An 18,857-nucleotide genomic window follows, 5' to 3' on the forward strand; every position below is an offset into this window, starting at 1 on the left:
TATATCTTAATTAAGAGTCAGTTGTTATCTCTCGTATATTAACGATGCTTTAAATTGCATGAAATAAAAATAGCAAAATACACAAGACCAAATTTCTGAAAATAGGTTAGGTTGAAAAACGTTTTCAGTATACAATGTATTATCGCATTTTGTTCTCACTCATACGTGAGAGTGATGACATAAAAATGCAAGAATCGTTTGTGTGAATGAATTTGGTTCAATATTATAAGTTTACTATGCATTATAGCATTATGGTCCGTACAGTTTGAGTCAGTTTCTCGCAATAGTTCTGCATCTTCTCATTGTTTATAGACAACAATATCATTGATATTGTTAGATCAGAACACTAGCTGTCATCGTCAAATCAGACTTACGCTCCATACTGATAGTGACAGTTATGACTGAGTTCTCTCCCGGTAATGAAGCACTCAGTCGATAGATGGCGCGCAAAGGAATTTTTTTAACACAAGCTCCATGTCAACGCGTTACAACTTTATCCGCGATAGTATGAGAGGTGAGCGGGAGTGCGTGATATCGCTGTGAGGAGTTTAAGAATGCGTTTCATTGGCCGTTAAATATAGTATCGTGTACTTTCCACATAAACACGGTCACATCTGTAGCGTCGGCGTCAAGTGTCAATTTCATCGTCAAAATATTATACGTAACACAATTCCCTAAGCTATTATGGTATGTACTGATGTATTTTTGATGGCTTTAATGTACAAATCGTGATCTTGAAATGTTTGGAAGTGAATGTCTCACAATACACTAAACGGGATCAAGTCTTTAATTACAAAGACCGATTAGGGTAACTCGTGTCAAATATTGCATCCTTTGGACACATGCTCGTTCCATGACAATACGCACCGTTCATTCAACCATCGGCACGAATAATGACAAATCTAACACAGGTGTTGATTTTACATAAATCGCTAAATGTTCTGTGAAATGTCACAAGCGCACGAAATGGGCGTGTCAAAACATGACCGATCAAGAAGGCTGCTTGTCAACTCCAAAACAGAGTGATTATAATTAATCCTAATTTGTGCTTCTTTTTCGTTTGCCCAAATCTTATCGCGAATCAGTAATATTTTTTTCATCCTCATACAGTATGAACCATCCTTACTCTTGTGAAATTATATTAACTTTGTCCTAATAACACTTTTTGTAGAACCAATCCAGTGTTTAAATTTAATACCATGGTCAGTCTTAAGAAAACGATGTTTCCATTAGTTGAGACAGAGTAAGTACCAGTGTGTCGTACTGGTGAACATCTGGGTTTGGTCTTCAGCAACCCATGCTTGTCATCAAGAGGCGACTAATGGAACGGGTGGTCAGACTCACTGACTTGGTTGACACGTATTCCAGTTGCATAGATTGATGCTCATATGTTGTTGATCACTGGAATGTCCAGTCCAGATTTGAACAACAACAAACAATTCCAGTGTGGAGTTCATTTGCAGTATACATCTAAACAATGTAACATAACAACTGCATCTTTGTTGTTAATTCATATATCGCTATTTGTTATGCTACTTAACAGATAAACTGTGGTAAAGCCACCTGTTACACTTGAACATATTTTCTTTCACAGGACGTTGATGAAGAAACAGTAGATCATGGACATATTCTGTGGTTACCTGGTGATCTATTATTGGAGATATTTTCATATCTGGAAGCAGCATCCTTGAGTTCTGCAGGCTTGACTTGCAAGACATGGGCATCACTTATCAGTCAGTCAGAAACACTATGGAAAACAAAGACTCAGCTGATCTCTGATAGAGATGCTCAAAAATATATCCTCCAGTCAAAATCAGAAGGGAACTCATGGAAGGTTGGTTAACATTTTAAATTTTTTTACTGCTTACTTATAAGAACTGACCAATACGTCTGGCATTTATGGTGATATGAAGGTAAAAAAGCAGTGCACACTTTGCATGCATCCTTATGGGCTCTTACCTCCATCAACACCAAAACATATTGAAGGAGATTCTCAGATACATAAAACAAATGAATGCCTATGGAAAGGTAGCATATTGTTTATAGGTTATGACATCACCAAACTGCACCACATTGCCTAAAATAAAAATAACATATTCTTTTTCTATATGATTTATATGGAAGAGTGTTTAAGCAAAGTCTGTTTGAAAAATATATATTTACATCATTCTGTGCCTCGTGAAACATAGGGTACAGCAACCTACCTTTTATGTTTAACTTTGAGCATGGTCAGATTAATTATGAAAAATTTGCTGTTTAAAGTTTACATGCCCCCTTCACCTACTTACTGTACAGAATGAGTAATACTAAACTTGTGTAAATGAATTACAGGGCTCAAGATGTGAGTTGAAATAGAGTTTTAATCTCACATTTAAGATTTTTCCAGTTACATAGCATAAATATGTGTATGTATGACTGCTTGTACTCATGCCAGCCCACTGATATAACATGATTATAATGTACACCCTGCTCATACACATAATGCCAACACCAGGCAGCATAAGAATAAGTACCTCAATTTGACATCTTTATGTGTGACATGACTGGGGATTAACATCAACATTCCACTCTCATACTGAAGTTTCCCTAATCAAGGAGGCAGTCAACAAGGATGGAAAAGGTGTACTAAAATACCTGTCTGTGAGATTCCCTTCCATTTTGGCATGTAGCAATATGCATGTATAGGCAGCAATCCATTGTTTCACAAAATTACAACTGATTGTTCCAGGAGTCCTTTCAGATGAATTATGGAAGCAACTTGATTAGACATAAATGGAAGCGGGGTGAGTTCAGTAAACCCAAAGCCATGGTGGATCTTCCCCCAAAGGTCCTGTGTCCAATGACTGCTGACACCTGGGGTGAAATATTTGAAATGGAGCTGGAAAGATGAGGAAGCAACAATAAGGATGCCTGATATCTGTAAGGACAATGGTGCCACCAGCCAGCAAGAATGTGCTTGTCCGCCTTACACCTCATGATTGTGTATCAACAAGGAGAACCAAGCAATGCGTTTGTAGCTTGACAGTGTGGATCAGTTGCATTTGTTACTCAGATAATTTGGACAACTGAATGAAATATGTTTCTGTTTCCATGCTTATCAAGGATCAGGATGGATGTATGTCCAGCATTTACATTTTAATGTTGAATGTCATACCAGTGATTTCGATGTCTGTCAAATGTACATTTTACCTCGTAATTATCACATTGTGGGTACATATATGAAGATGTTACCCTTGTTTCGTATTTGTAAATCTTGTTAGCCACCCAAATTTCTTTATGTCCTCCTTTTGTGTGATATTTTAATTTTAACCTTCCAATGACATTCTAGTTTTAATCAGCCCCCTTATTAGCATTTTTTTTTTATCCAAGAGGGATGTATTTATCTTAGGCTTTCTGGCGAATGTGTGTCTGTTACAGTATGATCTTTTTTAATGAAAGTTTGTATCTACCCAAGTGGTACCAATGGATAATGTGAACAGTCTATAATATTTATATGATAGTTACTATCCGTTTTATCAGATGCATTGTACATATGAATTTATATAATATATTTATTTAATTAATTTATTGATATCTTTGTTGTAGAGCAACATATTTGTTATTTGGTGGTTTTATTTATTTTTAGTCATTATAAAATAGAATTGTTATCATTGAAGATTTTGGCAATCAGGGAACAAGATTAAATGATAATACAACATGATTTAATATATGCTATAAGATTTGTCGTTCCTCTCAAAATAACATGTTTAACATATTAATATCATCAAGTGACATGACATAAATCTATACATTTCTGAGTGGTACAGCAATACTGATCTTAGTAGGAAAACAATATTGTCTTAGATTTACACTGAAATTATGTCCAGAATTGGGTGTTACTTCACCAGACTGAAGTATTGTAATCCGATATTTTCAGACAAAATAGTACTGTACTACTCTTCAGACCTGAGACATAATAATGAAATCTATTGTTGATGTAAATTTGTTTAATAAGTTTCATACATATTGTTACATGAATAAATACTAAATGTAAAAGTATTTTTTACTGTTGGTCTTTGTGTTTTTTTGTTTTTTTCCACCTTCACTATTAGTCTATTAGTGAGCAGAGCGAGAACTATAGTGTGTTTTCGTTTTTTTGTTGTTGTTTAATGCTGCACTCAGCAGTATTCCAGCTAACCATCAGCAAAAAATAATCAAATCTGGACCAGGCAATCCAGTGATCAACATAACAAGCATCGATGTACAAAGTTGGGATATGATGACATGACCAAATCTACCCCGGATCTTCATGAGTGACTTCATTATACTGTTATATACAGTAACTTGAGCAAGGGGTACTGAGCTGACAAAATCAGAAACATCATCGTGGCACACCTGCATCATTAATTAGGCCTGGCTATTGATATAGACCATAGAAATCGATAATTGTTACCTAAATATTGATCCATTATTAATAATTATATACTCGCCCTTGGAAGATACTGCAGTGTAATATTTTTAAGGCAATATTCCACTAGTGTAATACCGCTAGACGTATGACATCATAATGGTTACACTTATGACATCACAATGCTAATAACTCTGGCACAAAGGTATTAGACCTTGCTTGACTTGTGGAAAGCTGAAAGTCATCACACTTCGTAGACAGTTTCTATCAGTTTATGTTGGAGAGTAATAAACAGAATACTAAACTCGCTTCCGTGAAATACCATTTTTATTAAACTCGTGAAAGATTTAGCATCAAACTCGATTTCGCTCGTTTGATACCAAATCATTAACTCGTTTAATAAAAATGGTATTACACGGAAGGTCATTTAGTATCTTATTTTAGTATTAAATAAGACTGTAAAAATGAGGAAAGGTCAGAAATAAATAAAAATATTTAACATCACTGGTGAGGTGAGTGGTGACACATTCATGCTTGGATTACTAACAAAGTTCTAAAAATATTGTATTCAATCTGTCAATCATGATTGCATTTCATCTTTGGTTAAGTCTGTTTTGGTGAATTATTTCGTCACAATAGTTAATGAAAGGGAATATTGGCAAAAGATTTCCATAACTATAATCATTCAAAATTCTTCCCACTGATGTTACAGCCCGGCTTGCCCAAGGGATGCAACTCTGCAAAGCAACACATGTGTGTTCATTCTGCAAAGCAAATAGGGACAACTGGTGCACCCATGCCCAAATAGCGACAAGACACCAATGAAAGTGAATGGGTTTTATTCTTTTTGTTCTTAACATAATGCCTACTTCACAGTAGGTCATATAATGGGTTAACCAGTGGTTGATACTGTGAACATGATCCAGTCAGTGTGCGAAATAGTTTCAAAATTTTGCTAGCCAGTCGGGCTAGCTATGCCTGAAAGTTAATAGCCCACAAAATAATTCACTAGCCCGATATTTAAATGTAGAATTAAGCAAAAGATTACAAAAAAAGATGAGAATAAGACATTGTCGGCATGACACAGGTTTCATCATTAAGCTGCCAATTAGGCCAGAATCTTGCATGATTTAAAAGTGCATTATAACTTAACAAGTCGGAGAGAGTGATATATTTACAACATGACCCCATGAAATTCACTAGCCAGTCGGGCCAGTGACTGTGGAAATTTACTGGCCCATAGGATTTTTACTAGCCATGGGCAGGCCAATGGCTATTTCGCACACTGGATCCAGTCGTGGTACAACATACAATCAGTGAAGTTAGAGACTATTCATGTTTCATTGAGATCAACGATCATGAACAAAAAAGGGTTAGGGATCATAAATACATTTGGGGATATTGTTATGAAATTGCATGCTCAGTCTTCACAACCTAATAATAATAATCCCCAAACCCTTTTTGTCCAGTATACAAGTATTTAAATTCTTCTCAATATAGCAGCTTAAATAGCTTAACAAACTGTTTTGTATAATTCTTCACCATAAGCATGATCAGATGTATACACCATAGTGTAAAAGAGTTTTCTTTTGTTTGTTGTTAACACACTCAGCAATGTTCCAGCTATAAGTTTTGACCTGAAATAGAGTGGATATGATGCCACCAAGCAACCAGGTTACCTGGCCTGACCACCTCATCCATTCAATAGCCTTTTGGGACCAACTCTAGTTTGGAATTGTCCTGAAATATAGTGCCAAAAATGTAAATGTCTACATTGTTTTGGATCTATTCCAAAGCTGAATTGAGATCATTCGTTACCATTCTGGTTTTACAGAGAATCCTCATAAGGGACTGTTCATAATTTATGGCTAAGGGGGGTGATGATGATTTTTATGGAGAAGCATGTACAATTTAAATGAACCCCCCCACCACCCTAAATTTTTTTTGTAAAAGAACGTGTACAAAAACCCCCTGTATGTCATGTACAAAATCAATGACCCCCTCCCCTTCCCATAATTTCTAAAGCATATTTTTGTATTATTATTATGTACAAATTGCTACCCCCTCTAGTACATGTGTACAAAATTGCTAACCCCTAGTACATGTGTACAAAATTGCTAACCCCCAGTACATGTGTACAAAATTGCTAAAAAAACCCCCAGTACATGTGTACAAATTGCTACTATCCCCCATGTGAACAATTATATGTACATGTGTGTTCATAATTGCTGGACCCTATAGTACATGTGTACAAAATTGCTAACCCCCTAGTACATGTGTACATGTACAAAATTGTTAAATTGCTAACCCCTCCCCTAGTACATGTGTGTAATTGCTACCCCCTAGTACATGTGTGTACAAAATTGATGACCCCCACTACCTCCCCAGAACAAAATGGGTGACCCCCTTAAAATCATCATCACACACCCCCAGCCATATATTATGAACAGTCACTAAATCTGGATGGAACAGCTGATATAATTGTTTGGGTTACCAGATTGGATGGGAGAAATGTTCCTTTGGTATGTGGCAACTTTCTCATCAATACCAGAAGGTCAGGCCACTGAGTGCACAAGGTTTGACAGTGTTTCTGTGTAATAGTCTTCCAAGTTCTTAGGCAGTTGAACATCTGTCAGGCCTGTGTTCAATAAATACATTCATGTCTTGAATAAATAAATATTTACAATGATTCACCAGAATAAGTACAGATGTCTTCTGCCGTAAGTCCACAGCAGCTAGATAGTGCCAAAAGTTATCACATATCACACAATCCTCTTCAATCTAAGGGCAGGTTTCTGGTCCCTGAGACCCTTACAGGGTTGTGACTGGACTGTCCTGGTGACATAAATCACTGGTACACAGCAATATAAACTTCTAGGCCTGAACCCAGACTTTCACATCATAAAGGCTCAATCATGCTGCTCTCACCCTCTTAGGTTCATCTGAGCCACTAAGTTCCAGGCCTGAACCCAGACTATCACACCATGTAGGCTCAATCGTGCTGCTCTCACCATCTCAGGTTCATCTGTGCCACAAAGTTCCAAGCCTGAACCCAGACTATCACACCATGTAGGCTCAATCGTGCTGCTCTCACCATCTCAGGTTCATCTGTGCCACAAAGTTCCAAGCCTGAACCCAGACCCCACACATTATACAGGTTCCATCTCTACTATCTCGGGTACATCTGCACCACACATTTCCTGAGTGTGCTCATATACCTCTCCCACACTGGCTGAAGATGAGGAGAGCCCCTGCAACACCAACATTACATTATACTTCATTACTTACATCATAACACACACACCTTGTATATATAAACTTCAGAAACTTGGAAGACAAAGGTGACCATTTATCCTAGGAACACTTTGTCTCTCTCTCTCACACACACATGCACATATCCTAGGAAGACTTTGTCACTCACTCTCACTTTTCTCTCTCTCTCTCACACGCACGCACACACACACACACACACACACACACGCACGCACACCCCCTGTTTTCCACAATACAGAATGCTCCCAAAATACAAATAAGTTTTATTATAATTATCATAATCAGAAACTAAGATTCCATACTGGGAATACAAACTGGAATATGAGCAGTTAAAGCTTCTACCACCACGGCTACTCCTTACACTGGACATGGAAGAGGATCTCAAACTGCCCTACACATTTTTTCACAACAGCACCTGTTGAATAGTTTAACATTGATATTACCTTATGAATTCCATGGATGCAGCTGCTGTCTTGTAGGCTGTGAGGGATGCTTCTACATCAGACCGAGACCAGTTGTTCTGAAGACAGGGCTCTATCAACTACAAGTGAGTGTCAGGTTGATGAGGGGGTGAATACCGAAGTGAAATATGTATGACACTTTTGTCATAATTAAAACCAAATTCATGCTTTTTGTAGATCAAAATGTAGACTACTCATAATAGATACAGGCAAATGTCACACAAGGGTAAATAACGAAGTTCCACTCACATAATATTTTCAAACAATGTCTACTAACTTGATGTAAAGGTCCACTGCAGAAGCGATGAGCACTTACCTTTTCATAGAAATCAAGGAAAATATCCTTGGATTCTCTGCTGTGGTTAAGACCATATGCAATATTCAAGATATTTTTGGAATAATTCTGAAATATAAATGTTAGGATTACTTATCTGACTGAATAATATTTGTTCACAATTAGTCAATTGCTTGTTTTACCAATGTGGTCTCTGGATTTTGATCATATTTTCGTAAATATCACTTACAAAATAACTGCACCACCAGGTTGTGCAGTAATCTTGCACAGAGCAATTTTATTTCCTCCCATTCCACCTTTACAATCCCACTTTATTTTATGCGCCATACCATGCTCCTAATCCATTCTTTAACAAAGCCAATCTTGGCGATTCCATCTTCTCTCATGGTTTTAGATCGCCATGATCTTAGCGCTTCATCGATCCTCTTCCAACTGTGGAGGTGCTGAATTCCTTAAACTCGATTCCTGTCTACAGTTGTCTTCAAGTGCGCATAGCATACCGCGCAAATAGAGAGTGATACTGGTCCCTGCACACAACACATACCCTTTCCTCACTTGTTTGCAGAATATTCCATCCATGATTCAAACATTCCAAGAAATCCTTCCTTCCAGACACGCGGCTATAGCATATATTTTCTACATTTTAACTGTCTTGATTTATGAATTGCGAATCCATATTTCAACCATCGGAAATACGCACGCATGTTTTATGAAAATATTGAACTGCGAAAAATACATTCATAAATTTGGGTCTAGATTTAGTGACTTAATAATTATGAAAATTATAATAATATATCAAATATCGACAATATTTACTTATGATATAACACCTAAATGCATATGATTTGCCACTGGTTGTCAATGGGACATTGTTTAATGCACAGCTGTTTTTTTTTTCCTTTTGTTTTTGTGTGTGTAAAATCAAAAATATACCCTAGAAGTATTGGTTTTCTCACAATATAACCAGAAAATGTAATATAGCTACAGAAGTGTTGTAAAGGAATGCATGACAGGGAAATCTGAATATCAAATAATATATCGAGAGAGCAGTTGTTAAATACTCATTCACAGTATATTAATGATATGACCCTATTAGATTGATAAATATTTTTCTAAAAGTGAAATTAAAATTGAATCTCTGATTTTGCACGTTAACTTGATTACTTTAATGATTAACTAAGACAAAATCACTCCATCACGAAAAGAAAATATCTTGAGCTCTGCCATTGGGCATGACAGACTCTCACGGCAACGGCATAAGCCAGGGAAACCACTCCCATCTTGCCCATAAACTAAAATTATCTGCTCTTTGAGTTAATGAAAAGGTCACGCCATTGTTACATACGCACGCGGACACCATTTGCTAGTATCCTTCCTTGATTATCGAAAGGGTATGTTGTTTCACACGTATTCCAACATTGAATCGGGTTGGGAATAGTACTTTGTTTTTCGATTTCGATAGTTCTGTGGTTCACTACAGCAAATAACAATGTATCCGGGACGTTAAATCGGTTGTGCATTCTCCGTGTTGTTGAAGTGTCGAGGCTTAATCATACAGTACAGTTTTTTATGCAATATAAAAGCACGCCATCTCCAAACGTAAAGCTAATTATTTGCGTGAAACTTGAACACCATTTTGTCACAGACTACAATGATCTTAGCTCCTTACAATTGGTCCGGACCAATTGTAAGTTTCGATTGTAACTTACAACGGTCTTAGCCTACAATCGCTTTGTGCAAGTCGATGGCGATTGTAGCCGAAGCCTAAGATCGCGATCTTAAGGATTTACAATAATTGTAGCGCTAAGATCGTTCTGTGCAAGTGGGCCCAGATCATTAAGCATTCTCTAACCATCATTCCAAGTTGTTACACTTTGTTTGCTGTAACTACAATGGTATGCTGAGTGAGTTTAGTTTCGTGCCGATTTTAGCAATATTTCATCAATATCGTGGCGGGGGATGCCAGAGTGAGTGAGTTTAGTTTTATGCGGCTTTCAGCAATATTTCATCAATATAATATAGGTGATGCCAGGTAGGTGAGTTTAGTTTAGTTAGGGATGCCGGAAATGGGCTTCACACATTGCACCCATGTGAGTAATCGAACACGAATCGAATCATATTCGGTGAGACTAGCAAACGCTGCACACTATGTGTGGTTACAGCTGTGATACACAACAAAAATGGGGCTAATTACTTCTCCCATCTGAATTTTAAATAGTTATTTCTATCCAATTTCACTTGAAATTCAAGAGTAATTTCAGTAACAAACAGATTAAATTAGGACAAACAAAATGGTAAAAGTCTCTTATATATTCTTAGAATAAATACATTTACGATTGGTAAGTTGTGCAATCTACCAAGCTGAAAATGGCCACATGACAAATTATAGTGACACTCACCTTGAAATTGGACTCCAAGTCACTGTATGCTCTGTCAGAGAGTTTACTTTTCACAGATTTGAGAAGCAGCCTGTGGACAAATTGTAACTTTAAATGTATTGATAGCATAACATATTTTTCAATTACAAGGTCAGTTAGGTACACCTTTCTTGCATATGTTTGAAAATAACTAATCACTCTACACCCTCACCCTTTATGTTCCTCACAGTACACCCTCAGCCCATACACCTTCACCCCTTATGTTCCTCACAGTACACCCTCAGCCCATACACCCTCACCCTTTATGTTCCTCACAGTACACCCTCAGCCCATACACCCTCACCCTTTATGTTCCTCACAGTACACCCTCAGCCCATACACCCTCACCCTTTATGTTCCTCACAGTACACCCTCAGCCCATACACCCTCACCCTTATGTTCCTCACAGTACACCCTCAGCCCATACACCCTCACTCCTTATGTTCCTCACAGTACACCCTCAGCCCATACACCCTCACCCTTTATGTTCCTCACAGTACTCACCCCTCAGCCCATACACACCCTCACCCCTTATGTTCCCTCACAGTACACCCTCAGCCCATACACCCTCACCCTTTATGTTCCTCAGTACACCCCAGTACACCCTCAGCCCATACACCCTCAAGCAGTACACCTCCTCCTTATGTTCCCTCACAGTACACCCTCTCAGCCCATACACCCTCACCCCTTATGTTCCCTCACAGTACACCCCTCAGCCCATACACCCTCACCCTTATGTTCCTCACAGTACTCCCTCAGCCCATACACCCTCACCCTTATGTTCCTCACAGTACACCCTCAGCCCATACACCCTCACCCCTTATGTTCCTCACAGTACACCCTCAGCCCATACACCCTCACCCCTTATGTTCCTCACAGTACTCCCTCAGCCCATACACCCTCACCCTTATGTTCCTCACAGTACACCCCTCAGCCCATACACCCTCACCCCTTTGTTCCTCACAGTACACAATTCCTCAGCCCATACACCCCTCACACCCTTATGTTCCCTCACAGTACACCCTCCTCACCCCTCTTATGTTCCCTACACACCCTCACCCCTTGTGTTCCTCACAGTACTCCCTCAGCCCATACACCCTCACCCTCCTCAGCCCATGTTCCTTATGTTTCACAGTACACCCTCAGCTCATACACCTCACTTTGTTCCTGCACCCTCAGCCCCACCCTCATACATGTTCCTCAAAGTACACCCTCAGCCCTCACCTCCTTATGTTCCTCTCACAGTACACCCTCAGCCCATACACCCTCACCCCTTTTATGTTCCTCACAGTACACCCTCAGCCCATACACCTCACCCTTTATGTTCCCTCACAGTACACCCCTCAGCCCATACACCCTCACCCTTTATGTTCCTCACAGTACACCCTCAGCCCATACACCCTCACCCCTTTATGTTCCCTCACAGTACACCCCTCAGCCCATACACCCCTCACCCTTTATGTTTCCTCACAGTACACCTCAGCCACCCTCATTCCCTCCTTATACACCTCACCCCCTTATGTTCCCTCACCTTATGTTCCCTCTCTCCATCAGCCCATACACCTCACCCCTTTATGTTTCCTCACAGTACACCCTCAGCCCATCACCTCCCTTATCACCCACAGTACACCCTCAGCTCCATACATCACACCCCTTTGTGTCCTCAGGCAATTCCCCCTACTTCCATGGTTCCTCACCCCTGTGTTCCTTCACAGTTCTACAGTACTCCTTCACCCCTTGTGTTCCTCCTTCCCTACTCCTCCCATGTGTTCCTCATCACACCCTCCTTCTCCCCTCAGCCCAGCACACACCTTTACACCCTCACCTTGTGTTCTACAGTTTCCTCACAGTACACCCTTCTCCATCAGCCCTCTCAGCCCTACACCCTTGTGTTCCTCACAGTACTCTCCCTTCACTCTCACCCCCTTGTGTTCCTCACCCCTTGCCCTATTTCCTCTCACCCCTTGTGTTCCATCTCCTTCTCCATCAGCCCTTCACCCTCACCCCTTGTGTTCCTCACACAGTCCATCACCCCTCCTTCCTCCATCCATCAGCCCCTCACACCCTCAGTAGCACCTTGTGTTCCTCACCCTCGGAACTCCTTCTCCATCAGCCTTCACCCTCACCCCTTGTGTTCCTCACAGTACTCCTTCTCCATCAGCCCCTTCACCCTCACCCCTTGTGTTCCTCACAGTACTCCTTCTCCATCAGCCCCTTCACCCTCACCCCTTGTGTTCCTCACAGTACTCCTTCTCCATCAGCCCCTTCATCACCCCTTCACCCCTTGTGTTCCTCACATGTACTCCTTCTCCATCAGCCCCTTCACCCTCACCCCCTTGTGTTCCTCACAGTACTTCTTCTCCATCAGCCCTTCACCCTCACCCCTTGTGTGTTCCTCACCTTCTCCATCAGCCCCTCACCCCCCCTTGTGTTCCTCACAGTACTCCTTCTCCATCAGCCCCTTCACCCTCACTCACCCCTTGTGTTCCCTCACAGTACTTGCCTCCTTCTCCATCAGCCCCTTCACCCTCACCCCCTTGTGTTCCTCACAGTACTCCTTCTCCATCAGCCCCTTCACCCTCACCCCTTTCATGTGTGCTCCTTCTCCAGTACTCCTTCTCCATCAGCCTCCTCCATCAGCCCCTTCACCCTCACCCCTTGTGTTCCTCACAGTACTCCTTCTCCATCAGCCCCTTCACCCTCACCCCTTGTGTTCCTCACAGTACTCCTTCTCCATCAGCCCCTTCACCCTCACCCCTTGTGTTCCTCACAGTACTCCTTCTCCATCAGCCCCTTCACCCTCACCCCTTGTGTTCCTCACAGTACTCCTTCTCCATCAGCCCCTACACCCTCACCCCTTGTGTTCCTCACAGTACTCCTTCTCCATCAGCCCCTTCACCCTCACCCCTTGTGTTCCTCACAGTACTCCTTCTCCATCAGCCCCTTCAGTTCCCTCAGCTGCAGGAGGAAGTCCCTGTCAAGGTCCACATCCATATCCTCATGTTCTGTACATTCTGCAACAGCCAGGATGGTGATTGAGTGCTTACTAGTCAGCTTCATTTACAGTACTCCTTCTCCATCTCTAAATGCCCTTCAAACATTTTGAGCTTCATGAACAGTTTGTAGATGGTGTTTATATATCACCATCTACACCCAGGATCAGTTAACACAGGGTGGAACCCTTGTATATCACCCAGCTATAGAGCTTTATAAACAGCCAGCTAACAGGGTGAAAGAGGGTGAGTATATCAGCCACTCATGAAGATCCGGGCTCGACATAAGAGGCGACTAACAAGATCGCTGACCCAAATGCACAGATTGATGCTCATGATGTTGATCACTGAATTGCCTGGTCAAGACTAGATTATTTATCATTTTACAGACTGCCGCCATTTAACTGGAATATTCTCGTGCATGGCGTTAAACAACAAACAGACACAAATCTATAGGACCAGGCAGCTAACAGGATGAAGTCCTTATGTATCGCCCACCTATAGAGCACACAGTATGCAGTTCTTATATATCATCCACCTATAGAGATATAGGAGTGAGTGAGTTTGGGTTTTACGCCAGCCACTTTTAGCAATATTCCAGCAATATCATGACAGGGGACACCAGAAATGGGTTTCACACATTGTACCCATGTGGGGAATCAAACCCAGGTCTTCGGCATGATGAGCTAACGCTTTAACCACTAGGCTACCCCACCGCCCTAAATATACAGGAACAGCTAGCTGACAGGGTGAAGTCCCCTATATCTAACATCCACATTGTGGTAAGGTGAGATAGTACACAGACTCAAGTCCTCATATATATGACTCACCGACAGAGCTGTAGGACCAGTTAGCTATCATGTTAGTCAACTATATCTAACATCCACATTGTGGTAAGGTGAGATAGTACACAGACTCAAGTCCTCATATATATGACTCACCGACAGAGCTGTAGGACCAGTTAGCTATCATGTTAGTCAACTATATCTAACACCCACATTGTGGTAAGGTGAGATAGTACACAGAGTCCTCATATATATGACTCACCGACAGAGCTGTAGGACCTAGCTAACATCATGACATAGTATGACATAGGACCACTCACAGAGCTGTAGGACCAGTTAGCTATCATGTTAGTCAACTATATCTAACATCCACATTGTGGTAAGGTGAGATAGTACACAGACTCTAGTGCTCATATGTATGACTCACCGACAGAGCTGTAGGACCAGTTAGCTATCATGTTAGTCCCCTATATCTAACATCCACAGTAAGGTATAGGTGCTACACAGACTCTAGTCCTCATATGTATGACTCACCGACAGAGCTGTAGGACCAGTTAGCTATCATGTTAGTCCCTATATCTAACACCCACATTGTGGTAAGGTGAGATAGTACACAGACTCAAGTCCTCATATAATGACTCACCGACAGAGCTGTACGACCAGTTAGCTATCATGTAGTTAGCACACAGTGTGAAGTCCTTAAACTCCAGGTACAACAGCTTTTTCTTTCCTGTTTCGAATCTGTTGTTAGTGATAAACACTATTGCTGCATAGCTCCTGGAAAGGGATTCAAAACCTTAAATTAACCTTCAACAGTGAGTGAGTGAGTGAGTGAGTGAGTGAGTGAGTGAGTGAGTGAGTGAGTGAGTGAGTGAGTGAGTGAGTGAGTGAGTGAGTGAGTGAGTGAGTGAGTGAGTGAGTGAGTCGTGAGTGAGTGAGGGAGGGAGGGAGCAAGCTAGCCAGCTAGCTCGCTCGTTCGTTTGTTCGTTAGTTTAGTTTTATGCCGCTTTTAGCAATATTCAAGCAATATCAAGGCTGAGGAAACCTGAAATGGGCTTCACACCTGTCATTTAGAATGCCCCTTGTTAAACTCTTCCACACTGCATTATTAAGCAACACATTCAGAGTTTAAGATTTCAGGTTCTTGTAAGCAACATACTGATTGTTGGATGAAATGTCGTGATCTGTAAAGTGATGCCTTTGTGTAGCCACAGCAAGTACACTGATATGATATTAATGAGATTAAGGCAATTTGAGAAAAGAAAATCATTTGTTTGAAAGTCAGAATTTCATCATATTTTCCCATCTCATAAACCAGTTGACAGTACAAGCAGTGAAGACAAAATTACCTAGCTAGTTCCTCAGACAGGAGATAGTGGGTCCGGATGTTCTCCACAAGGGAACCTTTCATCTCCTCCACAGTCTTAAACACACGCTTCACGTTGTCAAACTGAAAAATAGGCAGACACTACAGCTCAGTGTCTTCATGTTTCAAATGAATGTGAGTGAGTGAGGGTGCCTGAGAGTCAGGTAGAGTCAGTGAGTCAATGACTCAGTATGTCCTTATTCAGTAACTTTGCAGCTTTACTATGAGTGAGTATGTTTATGCCGCTTTTACTAGTGAGTTTTAGCAATATTCCAGCATTATCATAGCAGGGGACACCAGATATGGGCTTCACACATTGTACCTATGTGGAGAATCGACCCCATGTCTTCAGCATGATGAGCGAACACTTTAACCACTAGGCTACCCCATCGCCCAGCTTTACTATGAAGTGAGTTAAATAATCAAAAATATACCAAACCAGTGGTTAATAGCATGAACACAAATCCATGACATCATGGTCTCATCACACATAATTATTTTACTGAGAGGAATCAACATTATCTGTTCTCAAAACAAAGATGAATTGCTTGGGGTTCATTCTTGCCCTGGAAGCTCCACAGTGAATAATGGATCCTGTTTCTATTTAGTTCAAACACTGAATCTTTACTTTATCTGTCGTATTAAGCAGTCTAGGGGGCTTCAAAACACAACAATGAATATGACGATTTAAACCATACAAACTAAAGTATATTGTGAGAGATTGAGGGGTTGGAAATGTATATTTAGTGCATCAATAAAACAAAAAAATATTCCATTATGGTTACCAGACAGTTATATAGCCATTTTACATTGCTGTTTTCTGTACAAGTTTGTCATATGCACAAAAATATATCACTGTAATGCAAATTTTCAAGCAAACACAGGGTGAGACAACCTACTTGTTTCTGCAAACTCCCTACAGTGTTACAACACAGCGAATATTGTTTCGTGTAACATACCTGTCTCCGACAACTCCGTAACATGACCCCAGTCTTCTCACTCACATCATCAAGGTCCTTCCGGTGTCGGGAGTTCAGCTTCTTTCCTAGTATCTCCCGAATTACAGGTGCGTCGATCTGGTAATATCTGCCAAGTTAAGCATGTACATGGTAGTGTTACTTTGGAAACAAAACAAAGTTAAACACACACTAGTGCACATCTTATAAAAACCACTGCATTTCTTTCCACTGTCATGAAGAGAAGTGAAAAAACCCAATGATGTCATTCTTTATGGTTTGTTTTGTGCCTTATGCAGTCAGAAATATTTCAATACATATTATTATATTCCCCAACCATTGAGTTATCAGAGTTAGGCTACACAGCCTGTAAATACAGAAAATATGGGAGTGTAAAGACCTCCCTTACTTTCATGGGGGGATGGGTGGCCTAGTCATCTATTTTACTGTCCAGAGTTGCATCCCTTGGGCACATCAGAATATTCATGCTTGTGAGTTTCAATAAAGTGGGAAATATTTCAGACCTGCATTACTTCTGGTTTTCCTACTGGAATACCCTTCGGGAATTTAACAGCATGAAACAAAACTCAGTTATTTAATTACAAACACTAGGCTTAAACAAGGGCCATTAATATGTTAAACACTGCAGAGTGAGTGAGTGCGTATACACATGTATGGTTTTACACTGCTTTTAGCAATATTGCAGAAATATCACAGTGTGGGACACCAGAAATGGACATTTAACATTGAACACATGTGGAGTATCGAACCTAGGTCTTCGGCATGATGAGTGAACGCTTTAACCACTGGGCTATCTCACCGCCCCTAAAAAGTGAGTGAGTATGGTATGACTGAGTATACAAGCAAACAGTTCAACCACTAGGCCACCCCACCACCCACAGCCTTTACAAATGTGACATATGTTGAACTGTACTTTTCAATGAGCATTGTCTGTGTATCTGCATTGATCTGGTATATATGTTGATCCCGTAGTTTATCAGGGCTCTTCACTAGTTTCTCGAGACTAGTAAAGAGGCGATAATTATCCTGTGTATCACTCAACAAATCCTCAAACGTGGCATTGTACTTCTTCAAGACTCCCTGTTTTTGCAGCACATTGGCTGCCTCAGATACTGAAATCATAAAAAGATTTATACGTACATAGCGGCGACTTAGCCAAGAGCCATGATGAGGTCCTACAGTCAAGACATGACCCCTTCTTGGAGGAATATGTTTTATATATCTCAAGAAAAGTGATGCTTTTCACGCAATGTTGGATCATGTCTTGACTGTAGGACCCCATTGCGGAAATTGGCTACTGGTGATTGTACTCAGCTCATCATCGAAATCAAGTTTTATTGCTTTAAATAACATAGCAATAATTGCGTACCAAATTGCACAGAGACAATTAGATACGGCACCTCATTCTAAACACTTGCTGCCATTTTTAAACTGACAATTGTCAATCATTATTGTGCCCTGTCTCTTAAGCTGTTTCACTGATGTGGAACTGCTGGCTCTTAGCATAAACAAAGGTGACGGTTTTATAGGTGTACAACGTCATTATTGCCCTATATGCAACGTTTTTGGTGTAGATGATAATGCCGTTATCAAGCAGATGACAGCTAACAGTAACACGATCAGATTCATACGTTCGTAAGCATATTTACCTGAGCAGCCCCTCAGCCACATATCATAGACATCTGGGTCAATGAATGTATTGTTTCCCACAAAAATATCAAATTCCGCCATGACCAAACGGAAAATTGGATATTGTTCAGACAAACTTAAATGTTCTTCTTCGAACAAATTCGTCCCGACATTAGTCAAAGGGAGGTAATAAGGACAAACCTTCTTACCTGCCCCTAAAATGCTAGTGCATAATACACCCGCTAGGGTGCGTTTCGTTTACTCAAATATATTT

General features: G+C 40.6%; 2 protein-coding genes across 2 annotated transcripts; one reads left to right on the forward strand and one right to left on the reverse strand.

Moving 5' to 3' along the window:
* The first annotated feature begins 578 nt into the window (after positions 1-578).
* Positions 579-4,038, forward strand: LOC124284434 (F-box only protein 48-like). The gene is made up of 3 exons (XM_046720515.1): positions 579-687; positions 1,595-1,834; positions 2,729-4,038. Exons 1-3 carry the CDS (start codon positions 685-687, stop codon positions 2,888-2,890), a joined length of 405 nt encoding a protein of 134 aa, XP_046576471.1. The 5' UTR covers positions 579-684; the 3' UTR covers positions 2,891-4,038.
* Positions 4,039-6,796: 2,758 nt separating this feature from the next.
* LOC124284435 (acidic fibroblast growth factor intracellular-binding protein-like) lies at positions 6,797-18,763 on the reverse strand. Its single transcript, XM_046720516.1, has 10 exons — positions 18,604-18,763; positions 17,868-18,066; positions 16,937-17,063; positions 15,961-16,061; positions 15,255-15,388; positions 13,739-13,847; positions 10,816-10,885; positions 8,438-8,524; positions 8,104-8,201; positions 6,797-7,638 (listed from the first exon to the last, which is right to left on the reverse strand). The coding sequence occupies exons 1-10, from the start codon at positions 18,683-18,685 to the stop codon at positions 7,557-7,559; spliced, it is 1,089 nt and encodes a 362-aa protein (XP_046576472.1). The 5' UTR covers positions 18,686-18,763; the 3' UTR covers positions 6,797-7,556.
* Between the last annotated feature and the right edge of the window lie 94 nt (positions 18,764-18,857).

The sequence above is a fragment of the Haliotis rubra genome, unplaced genomic scaffold (genome assembly GCF_003918875.1).
Source record: "Haliotis rubra isolate DU_JTF1 unplaced genomic scaffold, ASM391887v1 Scf337, whole genome shotgun sequence".
NCBI classification, from domain to species: Eukaryota; Metazoa; Mollusca; class Gastropoda; order Lepetellida; family Haliotidae; genus Haliotis; species Haliotis rubra.

Excerpts from the sequence above, each read along its gene's own strand:
- LOC124284434 (XM_046720515.1), top strand. Across the intron at positions 1,835-2,728 it reads CAGAAGGGAACTCATGGAAG|GAGTCCTTTCAGATGAATTA; the intron begins GTTGGTTAACAT and ends TGATTGTTCCAG.
- LOC124284435 (XM_046720516.1), bottom strand. The coding sequence starts at position 18,685 with ATGGCGGAATTTGATATTTTTGTGGGAAACAATACATTCATTGACCCA. Across the intron at positions 17,064-17,867 it reads CAGACAATGCTCATTGAAAA|ATATTACCAGATCGACGCAC; the intron begins GTACAGTTCAAC and ends TTAACTTGGCAG. Across the intron at positions 13,848-15,254 it reads CTGGTCGTACAGCTCTGTCG|AATGTACAGAACATGAGGAT; the intron begins GTGAGTCATTAT and ends TGGCTGTTGCAG.